The 21,400-nt window shown below is 39.0% G+C and overlaps 1 protein-coding gene across 1 annotated transcript in view; it reads left to right on the top strand.

Moving 5' to 3' along the window:
- ADAM23 (ADAM metallopeptidase domain 23) overlaps window positions 1–11,079 on the top strand; it is a gene marked incomplete at its 5' end in the record, with an annotated part of 206,650 nt that extends 195,571 nt beyond the window's left edge. The window contains 2 exons of the mRNA XM_006142466.3: window positions 3,482–3,572; window positions 10,892–11,079. Coding sequence (XP_006142528.1) covers window positions 3,482–3,572; window positions 10,892–10,940 — 140 coding nt within the window. The remainder of the gene's footprint in view (window positions 1–3,481; window positions 3,573–10,891) is intronic.
- Window positions 11,080–21,400: the final 10,321 nt, after the last annotated feature.

Below are 21,400 nucleotides of genomic sequence, written 5' to 3'. Positions count from 1 at the left end.
TATCTTAAAGAATTACCAGGTCTCCTTTACTCAGCCAGCCCAGCGATGTCGATAACATAAGACTTGTTCTTCTTAGTCCTGTTGGTTGCATTATTCTTTCGTCCTGGTATTGGGACACCCAGGCATGAAATGAGCCTGAGGAGTTTAGCAGGTCTCTCGATCATACATGTTGAAAAGCACATGAACCTTCTCTCGCGTAGGCTGAAGAACTGTTAAATGATATTAAACTAGCATAGAGTATAAAGCTAATTAGTCCAGGGAAACTAAAATGCTGAAAAAAAAAAAACCTCATCAGAAAATAAAGTGTATAATAGGGGGTAAAATATTTAGAGACAGCAAGAACATTGTTGTATAAAATTTCACCTTGGGTTTGTTGACTGGCTTATAGAAAGGAGTAACATTCCTTTTCCAGAGATAATTCTCTAGATTCATATATGACATTCTTCATTGAGGAAAGATGGTTTTCTAAAAACCATCCAAAATGTATTTTTAAAAACATTTACTGTAATTTTGATGACTTGAAAGAACTAATTGAAGGAATGAATTTTCATAATCCTTCCTCAGTCTTAGAGATTGACAAAATCAAAAAGACCTTTATTGGAAAACATAACCCTGTCACCAGCATTTGTTCCATCCATTCTTTCCAGTGTTATTGGTTTGTGGCTATTTCTGGTTGTGACAGGTAAGTTTGTATAAGTGTGTGTAATAAATATACATATACATTTAAAATAGATCCGTTATTTATTCTTGGTTTGTGAACTATTTCTGTCTATTAGTTTACTAGTTTTTCCTTTAAATTCTAAATTTTTCCATAATTGCTAAACAAGTAAATATAGTTTATAAAAAATAAAATTCATACAGTATATAGTAAGATCGTTTTAGCCCTTCTTAATCTAAATATATTGTAATATTAATTTAGTCATTGGAGATTCATTGGCTAGAATGTTTTTTTCTTCTTGCCCTTAGTTTATAATTGTAAATTGGGAATTATTTCTCATGTTGTATGTGTTGTGCCCAATTCCAACTTATATTTTCTGAGCTAGCAAAGTATAAATTGTATCTAATGCATAGAGTGTGCACATGGTAATATAGATATTTTTCATTTTTATTTATTTATTTATTTATTTTGCAAGTTTTTCCTTGTGATAGGGCTATGTGCTCATGAGAGAGACAGAGAGAGACTAAGATAGAAAGCAAGAAATCACCCTCCAGGGGAGATGGCCATGCTCCTCCAGTCACCTCTTGGGATTTTGGACACACACACACATGAACCCGGCGTGAGTTTTAGGCCACTGGGTCTGAAACTCAAATCATGGTTGACTAGATGGAAATCTAGTGATGTAACCATTATGCCATCTGCTCCCTTTATTTGTTTTTTAATACAAATATTCTTAATTTTTTAAAAAAAATTAAATTCACTGTTGAAATATGGGGAGGAAATGCATGTCAATGCAATGAGAGTTCATTAGAGCAGGGATTAGCGAGCTTTCTGTTAAAGATCAAATGGCAGATAGTTTTGGCTTCTAGGCTACAAGGATGCCTGCTGCAATAGGGTGTCTGTTGATGATGTTGTCTCAGCATAAAAGGAGCCATCAACAACATACATATGAATGAACACAGATGTGTTCCAGTAACATTGCATTGCAAAAGCAGCGTGGTAGGGCCAGATGTGACCTGTGGGTGTAATTTGCCAACCCTTAATTTATAATGTAAGTTTTGGAGTCAGACAAATTTGAGTTCAGATCTTGCCTTCATTACTTATTAACTTCTAGAAATTTCTGCTTTCTTATCTATTAACCAGAGACAGTCATAGGCCTACCTCACACATTTTTTGTGAGGATCAAATGAGATCATACATATCACGTGCTCAGAATGGTATCTGGCACATAGTAAGTGCTCAGTACACAGTAGCTAAGTGGCTTTTATTGCTTTTGTTAGTAATAGTAGTAGTAGTATTTACTATTCTTGGAGTATCTCCAAGGACCACTGAGTTTTGTGTCCTATGGAATCTCAGTGATTAGTCTGAAAAGCATGCAATTAGTCCAGGAGCCTGGAGATCTGTATCTCTGAGGCTTCCTTGTAGCTGTCCTCACCTCCTACCAAGCACTGGGTGGTCTCTGAGGAAGAACATCTCACACACACAATTTTAGTCCTGCCAAAAGTGGCTTCCATTTATGTACACAGTTGAGGGTGTTGATGTGAGCAGAAAAGAGAATTTTTCTACACAAAAATGATTATTCATACAAACTGGAGGGTTATAGAGAAACTAACAAAATTGACCTTGTGACTTTGGGAGTAGGGATGTTTAGTTAGGACTGAAAGTCTCTCGTTAAGGGGCAGTACTTGCAGATTAGCACCCAGAAAGGTGTATGTAATATTTAAAATAATTCTTGTACTAAATATGTTGTTCCTTAGATTTTTAAAGGGCTAAGCTAAGGAAAGGGTTGAGTAGGTAAGAATTACTGTTGTAATTCAACCATGAGTAGAAAATCCACTTTGTCTTTTCTTGCCTTTTTTTATCTACAAGCCTCAGATTTTTCTTAATAATAAATGAGAGTTTTAAAAATATCCTCAGTTGACTCTAAGGATTTTCCATTTCTCCAAAATAACCCAAGTGAGTCTGTGTTTCTTTATGTCTTGCCTTAGAAAGCCTATTTTGGTGTTTAACAGTAAAAGGACCATGACAAAATATATGTGGGAGAGTCAGATCTTAATATTGGTAACCTCCTTCTGACTTCTAAATCTTTTTTCATTGTCAGAGGGTGTGTATACATGACGGATAGACAGGGAGAGGGAGAAAGCTCCCACCAGTGGGACATGGTCATGCCACCGTCCCTTCTACATTTCTCCATTCTGTCAGGATTTTGGACATGTATGCACACACCTGGCATGTTTTTCAAGACAATGGGGCTGAGATTCGAACCAGGGTCATTCATATGGTATCTGGCTCTCTTAACCACTAGGCTTGGGAGCAAGCCCTTGACTTCTAAATTTTAACTATCTCCAAGAAGAACAAAAAGGTTAGCTCCAGACTATATGCTGCCTAGAAGAGCAGCTTTTGTAGAATATTTTTCCTTCTTTGTATGCCCTTATTCATCCATCAGATCGGGCTCATTCCAGTGCATTGGTGTTCTTGTGTTTCTACTTGTTTGATTCATGATACTGAGAAAGGGAAGAGAAGAAGGACATACAATGACAGCACCTGGACCTATTTTCTTCAGATTCTGCAGAAGGTGAACTTAATGGAATGTAAATGCCAATGGTGCAGAGACTTCAGATTTAAGAGCATAAATTAATAGATCCAAGTCATCACTAACCCTAGCATTTACTGTGTGATTAAGTTAAGTAAATACAGGCGATTTAAATGTTTAGTGATCTTTTATACAGGGTTCTTATTTCCTTAAAGTGCTGAACTGCCTTTCCCTTGTGGTAAGAAAGTGGTTGGCTCATATGACTTTCTTCCCGTGATCCTTTGTCACAGGTCCTAGTGCCACCAATCTCATAATAGGCTCCATCGCTGGTGCCATCCTGGTAGCAGCTATTGTCCTTGGGGGCACGGGCTGGGGATTTAAGTAAGCAATGCCGCATGTCTTCTTCTCGGTGGTTCTGGCATTTCTCTTTTCTGCTTACATAACCAAGTTTTGAGTTCCTGCTACAAGATTTTTTAAGTTTTGACACTCAAATTGCAAACAATAAATGGGGTAGAAAAAAAGAGACATAGCACCTCAAATCACATCTTCAGGCAGGTGGGAAAACATGAAATGTCAGAAGAATTCACATGCACACTTTTAAGCAGAACAAAGCAGAAGTTTTTCAGTAGAAGACATCCCAGCTCGTAGGAGCCCACATTTATTTATATGCAAACGAGGGAACCCGTGGTTGTGAATAAACAAATATTAATTCCTTGTATCTGTTTATAATGGTTTCTATGCCATTGATGCAAGGGGACTTCAAAAGGCTCATGGAAAATGAAATTAAAGTATGAGTTTATTTTTGTGCAAAAATTTTTGAAACCCATGCATGGTTTTTTCATGCTGTGCACTTTGTGAACTTTTTGATGACCCCTCGTATTTTGAGATTTTCATAACCTAAGTAATCACATGGTCATTATTTTTCACATGTAACATGTATATGTAACTTTTGTGATTTGAAATTTCATTAAATTAAAATCTATGGGACATGTATTTTCTTTTTTTAATTAACTGCAAAACTGGTAGGCCTTAGTGTGTTTTCATAATGACCCTTTAGTTTGAATTTCACATTGATGACTTAACCAAGATTGTTCAAAATAGACCGAACTGGACAATCACAAATAAACATAAATTATTATAAAAAATGTTAAACCTGACTTACGTAGTTTGGATGTTCTATACCTCAGATATCCTGAATAACTATTTTTTATACCTTTCCATGCTTTGGTGACTTGAATATTATGATTTGTATTTAAGCCCTTCTGTGGCAAATATTTTTTGTGATAAATTAAGTTTCAACTAAAGGTAGAGCAATAGATTTTAAGTGGGGAATTCAAGACCCACCTTGTACCTACCTGGGTACTCAAAGGAAGAAGCTTTTGCTTTGAACTATCTGGATAATTGCTTCAATTATGAACTTTATATTTGGAACCCTGAACTCAATATATTTAATTCTGATAAAATGCTTTTAGAAACCATATGAAAGAAAAATAACCAAAAGATAATTTAAATAAACTCAGTACTTTCTGTTAATTTGTTATTATATTAGAATCTAATGAGTAAGCCTACAATTTTTGAGTGGCTTCAACTTGGAAAGGTATTATCAAACAATATTTCTTTTCTATAGAGATACTAATGAATTTGAATTTGTTTAGTAAACAATTTTGGTGTGTTTTCAGAATCACGCACACACAATCGGCAGCTCACATTTAAATTTCTCATCTTGGTTTTGACAAGGCAGTGTCCAGATAGTCACTCACGCGACATCTAATAAAAACATATATATTGGGTTGTTGGAAAAGTCCTGACCTAGTTTTCTATGTTTTTCTGTGTAAAAATGCATCATGACTTTTCCGATGATCCAATGTGTATTTGTTTGGGCTGGCCTAATTTAAACAAAAAATTTTCCTTAGTGTTGAACTACTGTAAAAAGTCATTGTACATTGTAGTAATGCCACACTCAATTATTATATAATGTTCCATTGAACTTTTTAATAAACATGTCTCAAAAAAATACATCTGACCCAAGCCTAGACTGATGTCTTGCTGGCATTAGGAAGCCTCAGTTTCAAAGGCCTGGAGAACATCATGCCTCTTTGCCATCCAGCCACACACAGTGCCAAATTTAGCATTTCAGCATTGGGAGATGAGAACACCCTATTCTGTAGCAGGACCTCAAAACAGTGGCCTGGCCTAGCTCACAGCTTGAATTGCATGTTTCTTTGGGGAGAACGGAAAAGCCTTTATCACTGTGTATATAAGTAGATTAGGCCCTGTACAGATTATTTATATCTGAGAGATGTCTCATCATCAGAGGAGTAATAGAGAAAAGGGGGGAGACTGACAGTCAGTTAGTGAGGCTGGAAACAGCCTTTGCTGACTGACATGAGGGGACGACTATAGGTGCTTGTACGCTGATCAGGCCATAGCCCTCCAGACCCCACACCACTGCTAATCACTGGGAGGGAAAGCTCTGCAGAAAGACACACAATAGCATGCAGTCCTTATCTGATCACTGGAATAAAAAAAAATGAAGACTAAGCATAACTCTAAAACATGTCATGTTAGGAGCTTAAATGGGGAGAAACTGCCATTCTTGTGCTATTGGTTGCTACCTGAGGATCTTATATTGCTTTAAGTTTTTGTAGTAGCCATGTGATTTGTATTAAGCGTTAAATAATTATTCCACCTTGCAATAAGACACTTCTGTGCTGAATGATAATATTTAGGTTTTTCTACCACTTGGGCAAGTTTTCAGATTTTTAATCTAGACATAATTTGGTGGTTTAATGATTTGCTAGTGGAATTAAAAGCCTTTGAGTGTTTCATCAAGTTCAATGTAAATAAAAACAGAAGTTCCTTTGGAATCAGATACTGAAAATAGTTTGTAAAAAAAGATTGCTCTAAGTACCACTGTTGGGAATGTCTTCAGATACTGAGCTTTTATTACTAAGAGAGAATTTGCTAATGTAACCTGAAGAATTCAAGGGTGTGTAAACATAAAGGAAAATATATTAACTGCTCAGGGAAAATACTGCTTCTTCCCAATGTCACATTTTTTTAGGTGTAACACTGAGTAACTAGATATGGAAGAATTGACCTGTCCAAGTTTTTTTTTTTTTGGAGAGGTTTTCGCTATAGGGCGCGTGCGCTCGCCAGACAGATAGAGACATAGAGACAGAAAGCGAGAAATCACCCCCCAGGGGGGGATGGTCACACCGCAATCCCTTCTCCTCCATTCTCCTCTCGGGATCTTGGGCACGCACGCACACGCGCCCGGCGTGAGTTTTAAGCCACCAGATCCAGGACGCGAACCGCGGTCGACTACGTGGGAGTCCAGCGACATAGCCATTATGCTAACTGCTGGTTCCCGACCTGTCCAAGTTTAAATGAGATGTACAATGGTGCCTTGAGCCCCAATACTATCTGCTATTCTTTATAGTTCTTTTCTTATACCATATTTCCCCCCAAATAAGTGGTTACAAAGCATGAGTACATCCAAGTGTGTGTGCATATGTGAATGTGTGCATGTTTGTGTGTGTGTAAAGTGATAGAGAAGATTTATTAAAATTACTGTGAGCTGACAATAATACAAATTTAGATTTCTTCTTTTTAGCAACACAGTGGAGTCTGAACATTTTGGTTATTGTAAACAAGACTTCCACAAACAAGTTTGTGGAATTCCTGAAAAAAAAATGCATATTTAGCAGGTTATTATTTTTTATTTTACATATTCTGACACATATTCTGATGCAGTAGAAACACCTTGTAATTGGTTAATCCCATACTCTGGAAGTGGAAGCATATGAAGGATTTAGTCAATGGATTCCCAGGTGGGGGTCTCCAGATTTTGTCTGAGAAATCCTATGAGAAAAAAACATAGACTTCTGTGCAAAAATTTGTCCAACTTTCTCCACAGCTTGTCCCTCCGTGGTCCTTTTCCTCTCTGTCACCTACACAAAGAGTAATGTTACAAACTGTGGTACAGAGGATTGCAAATCTCCATTCTGGTTGACTTGATACTCCAGGCTCCTGTCCAATGCTAAATAATGAAGCTGCTCCATTTAGACAATGAGAGCTGCTGCTTTTACTGGACTTTGGATGAAAGGAAGAGATGATGGGATCATTTTAGTAGCATTGTTCCTAAAGCTTAAGAAAGATAAAAAGTATATGAAAAGAGAATCCCATACCCCCATTTAAGAAAGAGTTGAATTGCTGTTATTACCTTGGATGTGGCTATTTTTCTGACATTTCCCAATTCCAATACAGGCATTTAGATGTGAGCATTGTAGTTATTTACATACACATAGTTATCAACACCAGAGGCAGTGATGATAGGAAAACAGAAATTCTGGGTGATGCTAGGGAAAGGACATGAAGGTGTCGGTGGCATTGTAATAACAAGGATTCAAATAATAGGGATTCTGAGTTGCATAATTTAGCTTTTCCACATTATAGTGTCATAGTATCTGGAACCCATCATGTGTCCCACTGTCCCACTACTTACAACATGGGTTTCTACCCCCACCAGTAGTATCCATACTGGCCTGGAAGTGCTGCTCTTGATATTGAAGGGGTTATTTATTAAGTCTGTATAATAATCATCCTTAATTTCCTTTCTCTGAGAAAGTATTTGAGTTACTAGTTCATATGAGCCTGACTTTGACTCTTCGAGGTTCTGTTTGTCCTACGTCCTGTTTTGTTGGACTGCAAAAGGAAAGGCTATGTATACACTCACATGAAGTGACAGCCAAAGGACTCTATCTAGATTATGGTCAGTAGAGTTAACTGAGTAGTCTGAATTCAAGTTGGATGAAATATGAAAGAAACTGTGTATGGGAATCGTATTTTCTCAAAAGAGTCAATGTCTTCGTGCTTTTTATTTTTATGGAATTAGGGGATAGGAACAATTTTAGCTAGGCTTTCCATGAGGGGGGTATGCAGACTACTAACCGTCTGAATTCCATGGCTGTATTCCAGTGCAAAATAAGGAGCCTGATTCCCTAATGCCAGGGACTCCAGGGTTACACATGTTCTCATTCATATATATTGGTGATGGTGGTATTACTACGGTGGCCAGGAAGACACAGGGCATGTCCATGACTCAGTCCCTGAGGAAAGTGAAGTGAAATGGAATTCATAGTGACATAAGGGAGGTTGGCTCAGGTTTTTAGTGGAGGGTGGTGACTCAGCGTAGATGAATAAGAATATCATAGTCGGTAAATACTCTTAGAAGAAAATCTAAAGGCTTTACAGCTCTGAGATGGCTATTGTTAACTGGAGAGTTTTAAAGATATGTAGATTTAAATGTGTTTTATATACATAGTAGTTGAGAGTCCAGGTTTTTCAGAAATAGTAAAAATGAATTAAAATTGTGAATATAAGGTTTATGCATTATGCCAATAATTTACAGTGATCCAGAGCACCTTACTGGATATGATGAGAAAGTTCATTGTCTTCAGAAGCCTGAGGAGCAGAAGGTATTCAGAGGGAACAGCTTTGGAAGGAAGATTGCAAGGATCTGCCTGTAATAGTTATACTTTCACATTAAAATGAAATAAAGTCATACAGAATATTTGGGACAGGCACTTCTTAACATCCATGGCCCTTAGCGGTTTTACTATCTATCCATGAGACACCCTCGTAGTCAGTTTGCCGCGGGAGTATTTTTCTATCAGTTCCTCTCTCAGCCCTATACTGAAACTAAGCTTTCCCTTGCTCGAACATCAGTGGATGAGATAAGGTCCTAGAATCTAAACTCCCTCTCCAATTCTTTCACCCAGTGTCACAGTGGGCATTTTCCCATAGAAATAGATGGTTCCATGGGTCTGATCTGGGAACTTAGTGACCCTGTAAAACATTATTTCTATTTAAAAAAAAAAAAGGCAACTTAAGCTTCAAAAAACAACTTTTAAAAGGAGCACAGGCTTCGGGACACTGGGATTGCCTGTGTGTCAGGCTGAGATGGATTTCATATTCCTGTTTAAGAATGAAACCGCCTTGCCTGTTAAGACCTTGGACACGGTTATTTATTTGACATTTCCTGCATTTGAGTAAAGGAATTTAGACGGAGACAGCATAGTCATTTACATGTACAGGGCTAGCTTGGTTTGTTCCTCTCTGCATTTGGATTAATTGAAGAGGCATTAAACATTTCTCTTGAGTTCCAGCAATACATAGCTAAATAGGCTGGAGGCCCTAGTCCTCCAGGATCATGACACAGGTCAGGCAGTATATTTTTTTTCAACTTTCCTCATGAGGAGAAAATGTGACTCCTTAAGCATCTACCTTCAGAGGGTATGAGTTTGGGTGGCAGATACAGATCTTGTGCTCTGCAGCAAACTAACTCGGTGAAAAATGTATTATGGGAGACTTTTTTTTTTATTTCATCTCTGTGACCTGGGCAGCATCAGCAATAGCTGCTTCTAAGAATATTGACCAAAAGAGGTCTGAATAGCGATGGTGAAAAAAAAAAAACATGTAAGCAGCACTGTTGTGAATAGTGTTTGCTGCAGTGGGTTACCTTCTAGAGGAATGCACCACTTGCTCAGGCCGTTTGTGAAGTTGTTTTAATGAAAATATTAAAGAAAAGGGAAGTCTTCTTGAAAAGTGTTTCTTCAGTATTACAAAAGAGAAGCATCAAGTGGTCATCTTGGGAAAAAATTGGGACTTTTCAGGATGTCTTTATGTATTTTTTTGAACTTTAGATTGCTTTTATTTTGAATTGCGTATGGGAGAGGAGGAATCTATTGTAACTTTTTGGTACTTAGGAGCTGTAAGGGTATCCATCTGGCCCTGAATGAGTGGACAGGGGAATGGGGGATTTGGGGTCCCCTCAGTCTCCAGTTTTGCATGATGCCTCAGTGGCAGCAGTGTTGCACCCGCCCAGTATGCAGATTAATGCATGAGCCCATTGCTTGATGCCCCACATGAAGCCAGACCATGGGGAGGTTGCAACCAACTTTCGTTGTTGCCTTGTAGTGTCTTGCTAGTATTCTTTGCTCTTTCAAACAGGGGAGCCACTTTTTAGGAGACTGGACACTGTGCACAAGGCATTTTAACTTGCTTATTTTCAACTAAGCTAAACTGCTTCATTTGCTTAACTAACCCAAGCCTGTGTCCATTCTCCTTAGAGTGTACTGTCTTACCGTGCACTCTGTTCTTCAACTTGCTATACATGAAAAACACTGGTTCCATAGTGAGGTAAGTGCTCACACTCCCAAGGCAGCAAGATAACTGAGTAGAAGAAGACTTCTTTTGGTCACTTTGGCAAAGGCCGGCCTACTGCTACAGCGTGCCGGGGGCCTGGAGGGAAGTAGCTATATGACCTTCAGAGTTTTCTGAGTACTCCCCTTTGGCATTCTGCATGGAAGAGGTCTTCCTATAATAATTTTTATTTAGTGAATTAGCAATGTCATTTACTTCTGAAATTGGACCACAGAGTCTTCTGTGATCTCAAATAAAGAACTTAAAGGTTTTTCTGGCCTTCACGAAAGGACATACTCCAGTATGCTGTGAAGACATTCAAAAATATTAGGTCTTCTGTGTTACAATGTAAGTTATTATGGAGACTGCCTCTGTGTGAGTTGATTACTTTGCTCAGGAACTAGCATTATCATCACATTTCTCTCATCATCATCTGATTAATATTGTGTATTTCCTCCCCTCTGCTTGCATCTTTTTTTGACGCACACTGGAAGAAATGTCAAGAAGAGGAGGTTCGATCCTACTCAGCAAGGCCCCATCTGAATCAGCTGCCCGGGATAAATGCTGCCTTGCACAGCTGGATTCTGGGTATGACAAGCTTGCAGCAATGTTGCCGGAACTATTAAGTCTGAACAAGAACACTGGGTGGTAGTGACTACAGAGCTACAGTTGGGGTGACAGGGATGGGGTAAAAGAAAACTGTCCCTTTTGGAAATAATTTCAAAGAATCCCTCCCACCACCTGTCAATAAAAGGGGGGCAAAAGACTATAGTAAAAAAAAAAAAAAAAAGAACTGTTTCGGAATCTTTTTTTTCTCCCTAATTAAGAAAGGAACAGAAAAAATTAAGTGCAATAAAAGAACCATTAAAAAATAGCAAATGATTTTCTCCCCCTCAGCCTGCTGGCACTTAATAGTTTTGAAATGATTTGGCATGATTTTTTTTTTCTTTTACTACCAACGACAAACTCCAGTGGCATGAAGATCCAATTTTTGAAAGGGTAAAAACTGCATGGCATAAATAAACAACAAGCTCGCAAGCCAATCCTCAGCAAAACCTGCAATGGAATTCCTAAGGTGAAGATGACAGATGAACACACAGCAATTGCCTGGGGCTCTTCACTTAAATGCCTCCCTACCCTCGCACCTGCCCCGCTGGAATCCCCTGCCTTTCCCACAATCCCCACGCATTCTACACCAGACCATGGCACAACTCCACGGACCATGCTCTTGTTGATTCACTTTCTCCATTGATTTTTTTTTCCCCCTGGACCAAGCATCCTTTGGAAATGGGAGCTGGAATTTGAACAATGATGCTATTGTATAGTTCTTTTATAAATGTAAATATGGAAATAAGAGATTTTGACACATCATTTTCACTTGTCTGTATTGAAATATTTTTCTTGTAAAGGTTCTCTGTAAATTTATCATTTGCTCCCCATACATTTTGTTTCTTTTTTCCTCTTTCTTTGTCTCTGTCCTTCTCTCTTATAACATGTTGTACAGTGATTCTTGGGCTTGCTTAAAAAGACAGATGTAGCCACAGATGCAGGGAGTTTGGGCACAAAAGAGGTGCAATTTAAAGTCAGTGTGCTTGAAACCAAAAATAAAAGAGAGGCACAAACAACAAAACAACCCAGATCAAAAACACAAAAACTATGTAAATGCAAGTATATGTACTGACAAGTCTAAATTTTTCTGATGTCATTATAGATGTATGTATATAATGTAAGAAAGTAGACACCCTCTCAGATTAATCACAAAAGTGCCAAGCTCATGATTTTAGTTTTAGATCTTGACAATTTTATTTCCCTGTCTTTAATGTGAAAGGAGGATAAACTTAAAGCCTTAAATAAAAATAAAATAATAATTTTTAAATGTTGAAAGCTTGGGGAAAAAAAAGGTTAAGCTTTCCATGTTATTTGTATCTGTTATTATAACTATTTTATTCATACTTCATCTTCCTGCCTCAAAATATATATGGTAGAACCCCACTGTACAAGTTGTAATGGGGACAGACGAGTTGCTTTTCTATCAGCATCGTTTTTCCAGGTTCAGATTTTGAGTGTTGTGTTTTCAGGATCCCTTGTTTGAACCATAGTGTTGACTGAGCCATAGAATATTGTACTGGATTGTAATGGGATTCTACTATATTCAAATTCCATTCCTTAAGGCAGATTTGCAGATGCAATCTGGGGTTCCCAAATCCTTCTGAGTTTCCTTCACTTTCACCAATGTCTTCTTTTGTTTATGGTCAAGATAGCTTCCGTTCAACTGTTAAGTAAATCAGTTAATAAAGAAATTTGGTTCCGGCTTTGTTTTGAATGTACGAACTTGCACATAATCACTTCAGTGAGTATCCACGAAGAGATGCGCTTTGCTTGAGGCCCCCAAAGAGCCCAGACTGTTCAAACGTCGTCTTCTGAGGAACAGGACATACAATGATACCGTTCACCATTTCATGGCACCAAATCAGTAGCCAAGTTTAGCTCTAACTCTCTTCCCCGCAAGATTCATGACGTCAGTCTTACAGCTTTGACTTTGGAAAGGATTATGTCCTAAAAAATGTACTGCTTGAAACAGTTGACCCCCAACGCAAGTTATCTTTACTTGTGTTTAAGTATACAATTATAAAGCAGAAACATTAATTTCTCTATGCTACAGTAGATCATACCCTAACAAACATCTTAGTCCTGTTCTTGCTTTCTGAGTAATAGGTGCTACACAGCTATGCAGTCTTTCTCTAGAACAAGCTGTATGTTTCTGTTGTCATTACAGGAGCTATCGATAAGGTTTATCAGCCTTACTCCTAGCTTCCTAATGCACAGGCTGTACCCTTCTACTTAGTAGCAATGGCTCTTTCAGCTCAGAAGAAGGTTGGAGGAAACTCAGATGACTTGGTCTCTTCCTGTTGCTGGATCCCACTCCCTAGGAGATACCAAGCTGCTGCTAAGTACACCATACACATTTCACCACTGTTCCAGAGGCACCCATGGTCACTTAATAGGAAGGCTACCATGGTGTTTACAAAACCAAGTTAAATCTGTATTGTGAACTTTTGAACATTTCACAAACAACATTGTAAATGTGCGATGTTCTGTTTTGAATCAGACCACAGTGGTCCCCAAATATTATGTACATATGGCAAATGTCCGTGTAACTTTTTGTTACACTGGCAGTTTCATAGGTAACCAAACCTGTGCTCCAATAGTAAATCATCTGTGTGTGTATGTAAAACACACCAGCTTTAAGCTATGTGTGTATGAACATGAAAGATGATGCAAGCCATATCAATCGTTAATGATGGCTCGTAATTATTTTTGGTGGAACTATGTTCTTTCAAACTCTTTGCTCTATTTTCTCTTGCCCATGCCACCCATTTGCCCAATTTTGTGGTGTGAATACTTGATTTTACTCATCTGAGCTCAAAGCACAAACGTATCACGGTTTAATGTTCCCCAACAGGAGTTAGTGTTAAGTGATGACCAAGTTCCCATTTCACCTGCTATACGTTTGCTGCGCTAATTAATGACACCTGGATGAGGAGATGGCACTAACTTCATTGCTCACCTGGTTTAGTGCATGAGCCCATTGAATTAGAGCTACTCCTATTAGAGCACTGAGCCGTACCCATAGGTGCATGTTAAGAAACAGGAATCACAGAGCTGTGGCATTTTACCGAGTGGTGTGTGTGTGTTTTGGTTTCAGTTTTTTGTTTTTATTTTTTATTTTTATTTTATTTTATTTTTTTTACTATGCAAGGATGGGAAATGCACAAACTTTTCCAAGATTAGTATTTGAAGAACTTTACAAACAATACTTGAACCCTTTCTTGAAAGTCATCCCATCGTGTTTTACAGTCATTGTGGCTTCATTGTTAGTTTTCATTTTTAAATGCTTTGTAATTTTTTAAGTGCACAATCTGAATTTTTGTTTGAAGTCAATAAATTCATTCATATCTTGTTGGCTGCTTATGAATGGAGATTCAGTAGTCGTTGTATGCATCTTTTAGTCACATGTGTATTAAAACTTCCGTTAACACAGAATGTTATCACTTTATGCTTTGATCATCTTTTGAAACTCCTTTTTCTGTGTTCTCTTGTATTGTTGATTAAGTGGCAATGCGCCTGATATCAGAGTTTTAGTATTGGTCTCAATCAAAGGCTCACTGAAAATTTAAGCAATCAATGGAGCAAAATAAAATCTCTGAATAATGATAACTATATCCTGGTTAGCATTCAGTTTTATTGACTTTATTGGGAATTCTTTGCTTCTTATCTATCAGAGGAAAAACTACCTTAGGGTAATACCTGTCTTCATGTTTTTTAAGTGTCTCTCTTCTGAGTCTAAATAGTGCGTAATAAGTAATAGCATTCACACTTTTGATCTAGTACCCAGTTTATAATCAAGCGATAGAGAAAATATAAGGAAAGTATAAATTGTAGTATTGCAAACATTCACAAGAAGTTCCTCACAGCTTGCGTGGAATTGGTCACCAAATGATATTGCTTCTTTACGAATGTCTCCCTCCCACCCCCACTACCATGCCGTAGTTCGGCCCCAACAGCAGACGCAGTCTCGTGTGCCTACTGGACTGACAGAATGCTGATCGGTCCGCTTCAGTCCTCCGATGAGGTCTTGCAGGGCTCTTCATTTCCTATAGGATAAAGTTCCAACTTAATAATTTGACCGAAAGTTCTGCCACCTTTCGTGACCTTACACATTTATTTATCTAGCCTCACTGACTCTTACCCTCTCCTGGTTACATTACTGCAAGTTCCCCTGAAAGAGCTGCTTCTACCCAAGTCTGAATAATCTAATTTAAATTCTATACCCATCATTTATAATTCATTTGTTTTTGGTGTCATTTCATGTAATAAAAACTACAGAAACACTTACGAACAGCATGAATGTTATTCTTAAAAAAGCATATCTGAGTGTAATTTGTATTTGACTTTGAAAGAATGATCTAATGTTTTCTTTAAATCATTTTGGTTTTGAGGTCAACATTGGAATGGGTTCTGCTCCATGCTCATTTGATAACTTATTGAAAAAAGCAACCCAGAGGCTGGCCCATGGCATGGTAGCTAAGGCAAATGGAACCCACATGGCCAGTAGCATGGTTTGAGTCCTAGACCTGGCATGTGTGCATGCGTGGTCAAAATCCCAAAGAGAGGCAGAGACGGAGGAGGAGGGATTGCAATCCCCATAGGGATTGCTTTCTCACTTTTCCTCTCTCTCTCTCTCTCTCTCCTGGGCCCTCTGACAAATTAAAAACGAAGAAAGAAAGAAAAAGGTGGCCCAGAAACTCCAAAGGTAATAGAACAGAGCAGTAGCCCTGGTGTTAAAATTTGACATGAAATAATTAAGTATCTAAACCATAAGCTCTTGATGGAATTCCTACATAACTTTTAAAATTTAAGACAAGTACCTAATGTGCAAAGTTTAGAGACTTGCAGTTACTTATTCAACAAATGTTTTATTTAAGCCTCTATCTAGGAATTCCTAGAAACTAACGAAACAAGAGAATATTCTTGGCCTAAAGTTGCTCACAAGTTAGCAGGAAAAGATGTGTTTAAAACAGAAACAAAGGAGCCAGAAGGTGGCATAATGGTTATGTCACTGGACTCCCACATGACTGACCACAGTTTAAGTCCCAGATCTGACAGTTTAAAACTCAGAAGGGGTGCATGTGTATGCATGCCCGAAATCCCAAGGAAAATAGTGAAGGGATTGTGGTATGGCCCTCCCCCGGGGAGTGATTTCTCGCATTCTGTCTCTCTGTCTCTCTCTCCCTCTGGCAAGCACACACACATCCTATAGCAAAAGCCTCTCTCCAAAAAAAGAAAGAAACAAACAAAACTCTTGGAGTCCCAGGTGATAAATCAACCACTCTGATCACGTGCTGGGAGTAGGAAGAAGAGAACTGGTGAGTAGGTAGGAGAGGTGTGTATCTGGGCTTCCTGAAGGAAGTCAGTTAGGAATGGACTTAAAACAGGAGTTCACAGTTTAATAAAATGGGACACACACTCCAAGCACAGGAAGCAGAATGTGCCAAGACCCAGTAGGAGCAGCCACACCCTTGCAGTAAGTAGAGCCAAGTAAGTGTCTGACCCATTTGTCTGTTTCCTCTCACCCACTCTCCCACCTTTTTCTGTCCTTCCTACCTCTCACAAACACCTAATCTAGTGAATCCTCCAGTATTCTGTCATGCCCCAAGAACATTGTGATGAGCTCTCAATCTTCTGAGCAAGTTGCAGCCGTTAAGTACAATATTGATAAATGCTAATAGACAAGTGTCAGGTGCTTCTGAAGAGAGGAAGAAGACTTCACTCTTGATCTTTGGACACAAGAGGATTTCACAGAGAGGGTGACATTTGAGCAAAAGGCCTATGAAATGTGCCTATGAAACTGACCTAATGAATGCTGTGATCCTTTTTTGGTATGTTTCACCAGTCCTTGCTCATTTCAGTGGGACAAGTCTGTTCATAAATGCCTTGGAAGTAGAACAATCTGTAATGCTCAAATCTAATTGTCTACTCCAAATCTCTGGGTGCCTTTGTGTGAGAATTATGATCTCAGTTAGAACCTTATATTTTAAGATATTTTCCCACTGATGTGCTCTTTATGGATCAGTCTTAAATGCTTGGGGCTGTCAGTAATGACAAAGAGGGCTTCTTGACCTGGCCTATAAAACTCTATAATTTAGTTTTCTTAGCAAGAAGATTCTGGCTAATCTTAGTCTGGAATGAGGAGGTGGATAAGAACTATAAAAGCTTTTAAGGCATCATTTAATAAGTTCTTCTATTAAAGAAGGGTCGAAATCACTTTCCAAGTGCAGTCATACTTCTGGTCAAGCAGAGTTGGTGTCTCTTTTATGACCATTCCTCAGTACCTGTGTACAGTTCTGGCCCCTTGATCGGAATCAGTTCTTTCCATGTATGTGGCTCCTGGAGAGACAGGACATGCAAGGAACCCTCATCACTTAAGTAGTTGTCCTGCTAAGGTCTGCACATGCTCCTCTGCCAGCCGATTGCATGTGCACACACACCTGCCCTGGTGTGACTATAAAGGCCATTCTTCAGACCCCACTAAGCCCACCCTTATTTGTCTGACTGTGATGATCATTGAAAGCCAAATGGGCCCAGTAAACCAACTGGTCCTACAAAAATGAGGCAAAACAAAACAAAACAAAAACCTATCCTGAATAATCAGAGTTCTTCAGGTCTCTTTGGAACTTTAAATAGCTTCCAGCCCTCAGGAGGTAAATGAGCTTGCATCAGAGCTCCAGCTTTAGGTCTAGGTCTCAGAGTGAAGCCAGAAAAAGGTAACTTGGATTGTAAGTGGCATCAGGGAGGCTTCTGAATTGTAGCAAGAGACACAGCCTTGTAGAGCCATTGGAACTCCTGCAGAGATAGTGAACAAAATGTACGCAGTAGGTTCACTGCTTTTTCTACATAGGCAAAGTGGTTATAAAACAAGAGTCACAAACCTAAAGTCTACAGGTACCAGTCATCAAAATGAGCAGAGCAGGGCAGTGTAGGAGACTGGAAGGGCAAGAGAGTGCACTGAGTCAGAGAGCACACGGCTTCTGTGCTTTTGTCTAGCCAGTTGTCACTGTGTGGGACATTGGCCCATCATTGTCCTTTCTGATTACTTTTTTTTTTTTTTTGAGAGGTTTTTGCTATAGTGCGCATGCGCTCGCCAGACAGACAGAGAGAGACATAAAGACAGAAAGCGAGAAATCACCACCCAGAGGGGATGGTCACGCCGCAATCCCTTCTCCTCCATTCTCCTCTCGGGATCTTGGGCATGTACGCACACGCGCCAGCGTGAGTTTTAAGCCACCGGGTCCGGGACGCGAACCACGGTCGACTACGTGGGAGTCCAGCGACATAGTCATTATGCTAACTGCTGGTTCCGCATTCTGCTTACTTTTTGAGAAAAGCCAGAAATACAGACTTTTACATAAAATGCCCTATTTTTAAAAACATTTTAAAATTCATTTTCTTTTATACATTCAATCACATTATTTAGCTTACAAAGTGAGTATTTCAACATGTGAATATTTCTCCCTAGTCCAGTTGATAAAATGATAAAATTATCTTCAACAGATAATACCACATTTCTTTGTCTCATTAATGCTTTACCTCTCTATTTTTCTTCTAAATGTCCTTCCTCAGACCCTACTCTTTCACACACACTATATCTGTTACTTACATCCATTTACTGTGTTTCTATATCCTTTAGTCAATCAGTTTCAGTTGTAGAGTGTGGACACTTGGTATATATTAAGTGGGGACATACAATGTCTCTCCTTCATAGCCTGGCTTGCTTCAACTTAGCAGTAAATATTCCATATTTTTCCACTTTCTGTCAAAAGCCATGGTTTTGTTGTTTTTTATGACTGAATAGTATTCCATAGAGTATATGTGCCACAGTTTTTCAATCCATTCATCTGTTTGTGGGCATTTGGATTGGTTCCATGTCTTAGCAATTGTGAATAGTATTTTTAAATGATTAGACCTATTCATAATTTAAAAACACTGCATCAAGATGATTCAAACACAATCTGTCTTCGCATACGGTTGACTCTATTGGTCCCTAGTCTGTAACTTTTGCTTAAAATAGGGACCAGTGGATGGCATAATGGTTACATCACTGGACTCTCACATGGCCGACCATGGTTCGAGTCCTGGACTTGGTGGGTTAAAAATAACACCAGGTGCCTGTGCATGCATGCCCAAAATCCCAAGAGGGGAATGGAGGAGAAAAGATTGTGGCATGGCCATCCCCCCCAGGAGGTGACTTCTTGCTTTCTGTCTCTGTGCCTTTCTCTGTCTCTCTGATGAGCACACATGTCCTATAACAACAAAAAAAATCTCTCTTTAAATAATATAATAAGACACTTTCATATGTGACTCCTGAACTCAACTGATAGCTCAAATGAGTGTGCAGATATGCCCTGGATTTCAGTCAAGGTTACAGGTTGTCATGTGGAAAGTCATGTAGGTGGTCTCATGAACTGTCACATTGTTCTGGTTTACTATTTTGCATAGAAAAGGAGAAGCCCTTGAAAGCCACAGTAAGGAGAACCTGCCTGAAGAGACACCATGTTGGTGGTGCATTGGATACCCAGCTTATTCAGATTGCTCATGTGTGAGTTAACTAGACCTGTGTACGCAAATTGGCCTTGCCTCAATGCTCTCTAATGTGGCCAAGAGGTTGCCTGAATTCTAAGCCCTGTCTACCATCCACTGGAGAGTGCTGTGGTTGATTATGGATGTCTGCTACCTGGCAACCAGAAATACTTGACTAGATTCACATAAATCTTCACAGTCTTTCTTTTGTTCTTTGACTCTCAAGGCCAGTTGGATGTATGGATGAAACAGCCAACATGGTTAAACCAGAGGACCTGTTTAATTTTCTAAATCCAGAGAAATAAGGAAAGGATTTTTGAGTGAAAAAATGCAGAAGCCAAAAGGTCCAACAGAAAGGGATGATTTTTTATTAAAAAAAGTATTGCTTTTCATGATTTATGAAAGCCTACATGTTTATTGCAGAAAATTGAAAAACAACAACAAAAAGAGAATTAAAATCATTGTAACTAATCACTATGATGTAATCTTTGCAGAAATTTTGTCAATTCTTGAACTCTATTTTCTTGTTTGTCCCCCCCCCACACACACAGTCATAGAGGCAGTCTACAAAGGGAGGCAGTCAGTGGTTCTGTCAAGGGATAGGCAGCTCCATTTCCCTGCTCCTGTGTGTGTGTGTGCATGTGTGTGTGTGTGTGTGTGTGTGCAGGTGCGTCCACCCTGTGTGCTAATTTCTGTGCTCTGATGATTGCAGTAAAGGATGAAACAGTACCTTTATAGCAAAGAATTCTAGCCACTTGAACCTAGTTCAGCCTATTTCCCCTGCCAAAGAGAGTTCTTTTCCTTCCCAAAGCCCCAGATTAGTTCCTGCACATCCCTAAGAGTTACTTCAAATATTGCCTCCTTCATGAAGTCCTTCTGGATCCATCCTTTCTATGTATGCACAGAGAATACAGGAGCCCCAGTTAGTGGTGGAGCCAGGATAAAGCCCCCGGAGTCTTAGGCTGTAGAGTCCATGCTCTGATCATATCAACCAACCCAAGGGAAGGTTGACAGTTTACTCATGAGAAAAAACTTGATAATCGACTTGAAATAACTACAGAGATAAGTGAGAGGAAAAAAACAGGGATTTTTTTTTATTAACTTTGAAAACATTTTTTCTTATTTTTGGTTACAAAATGGATGAGTAAAAACTTACAGAAATGTAATTTTTAGCCTCATTAAAAACGTCACTAATTCAATGCATTACAGTAGTATCTACTTAAAAAAAAAGAGTACCTGATGAACATGGTGGTTCAGAAAATTCTGCCCAGATCCTGCCCAACAGGATATTAAGTTTGTTAGAGGAGTTGGAAAATAGAGAAAGAATTCCATTGTTGATAAAGGTTCCTGAATAACTCTGTGAGGTCAATAGAGTAAAATACTCAGGGGACCAGCAGTTAGGATAATGGCTATGTCGCTGGACTCCCATGTAGTCGACCATGGTTCGAGTCCCGGATGTGGTGGCTTAAATTCATGCCGGGCACATGTGCGTGTGTGGCCAAGATCCCGAGAGGAGAATGGAGAAGAAGGGATTGTGGCGTGGCCATCCCTCCTGGGTGGTGATTTCTCGCTTTCTGTCTCTCTGTCTTTCTCTGTCCTTCTGGTGAGCACATGTGCCCTATAGCAAAAACCTCTTAAAAAAAAAAGAAAGTAGAGTAAAATACTACTTTCTGCTGCAAGAGTGTAAGGAGATCAACAGAATTCTCTGGAGGAAGGAGCAGTTAAACCAGTATCTGAATAATTGGTGAACAATGCATGCATGGAAATGGGGAGAAAAGTATTGCAGCTTGAGCTAGGTAGGATATACAAGTTCAGCTGAAGTAGCAACAATCCGAAAAAAAAAATACTAGTGACTTAAAAAAGAT

Source organism: Tupaia chinensis, unplaced genomic scaffold, assembly GCF_000334495.1.
Source record: "Tupaia chinensis unplaced genomic scaffold, TupChi_1.0 Scaffold000076_1, whole genome shotgun sequence".
NCBI lineage: Eukaryota > Metazoa > Chordata > Mammalia > Scandentia > Tupaiidae > Tupaia > Tupaia belangeri.
This window is presented reverse-complemented; position numbering and strand designations above follow the sequence as displayed.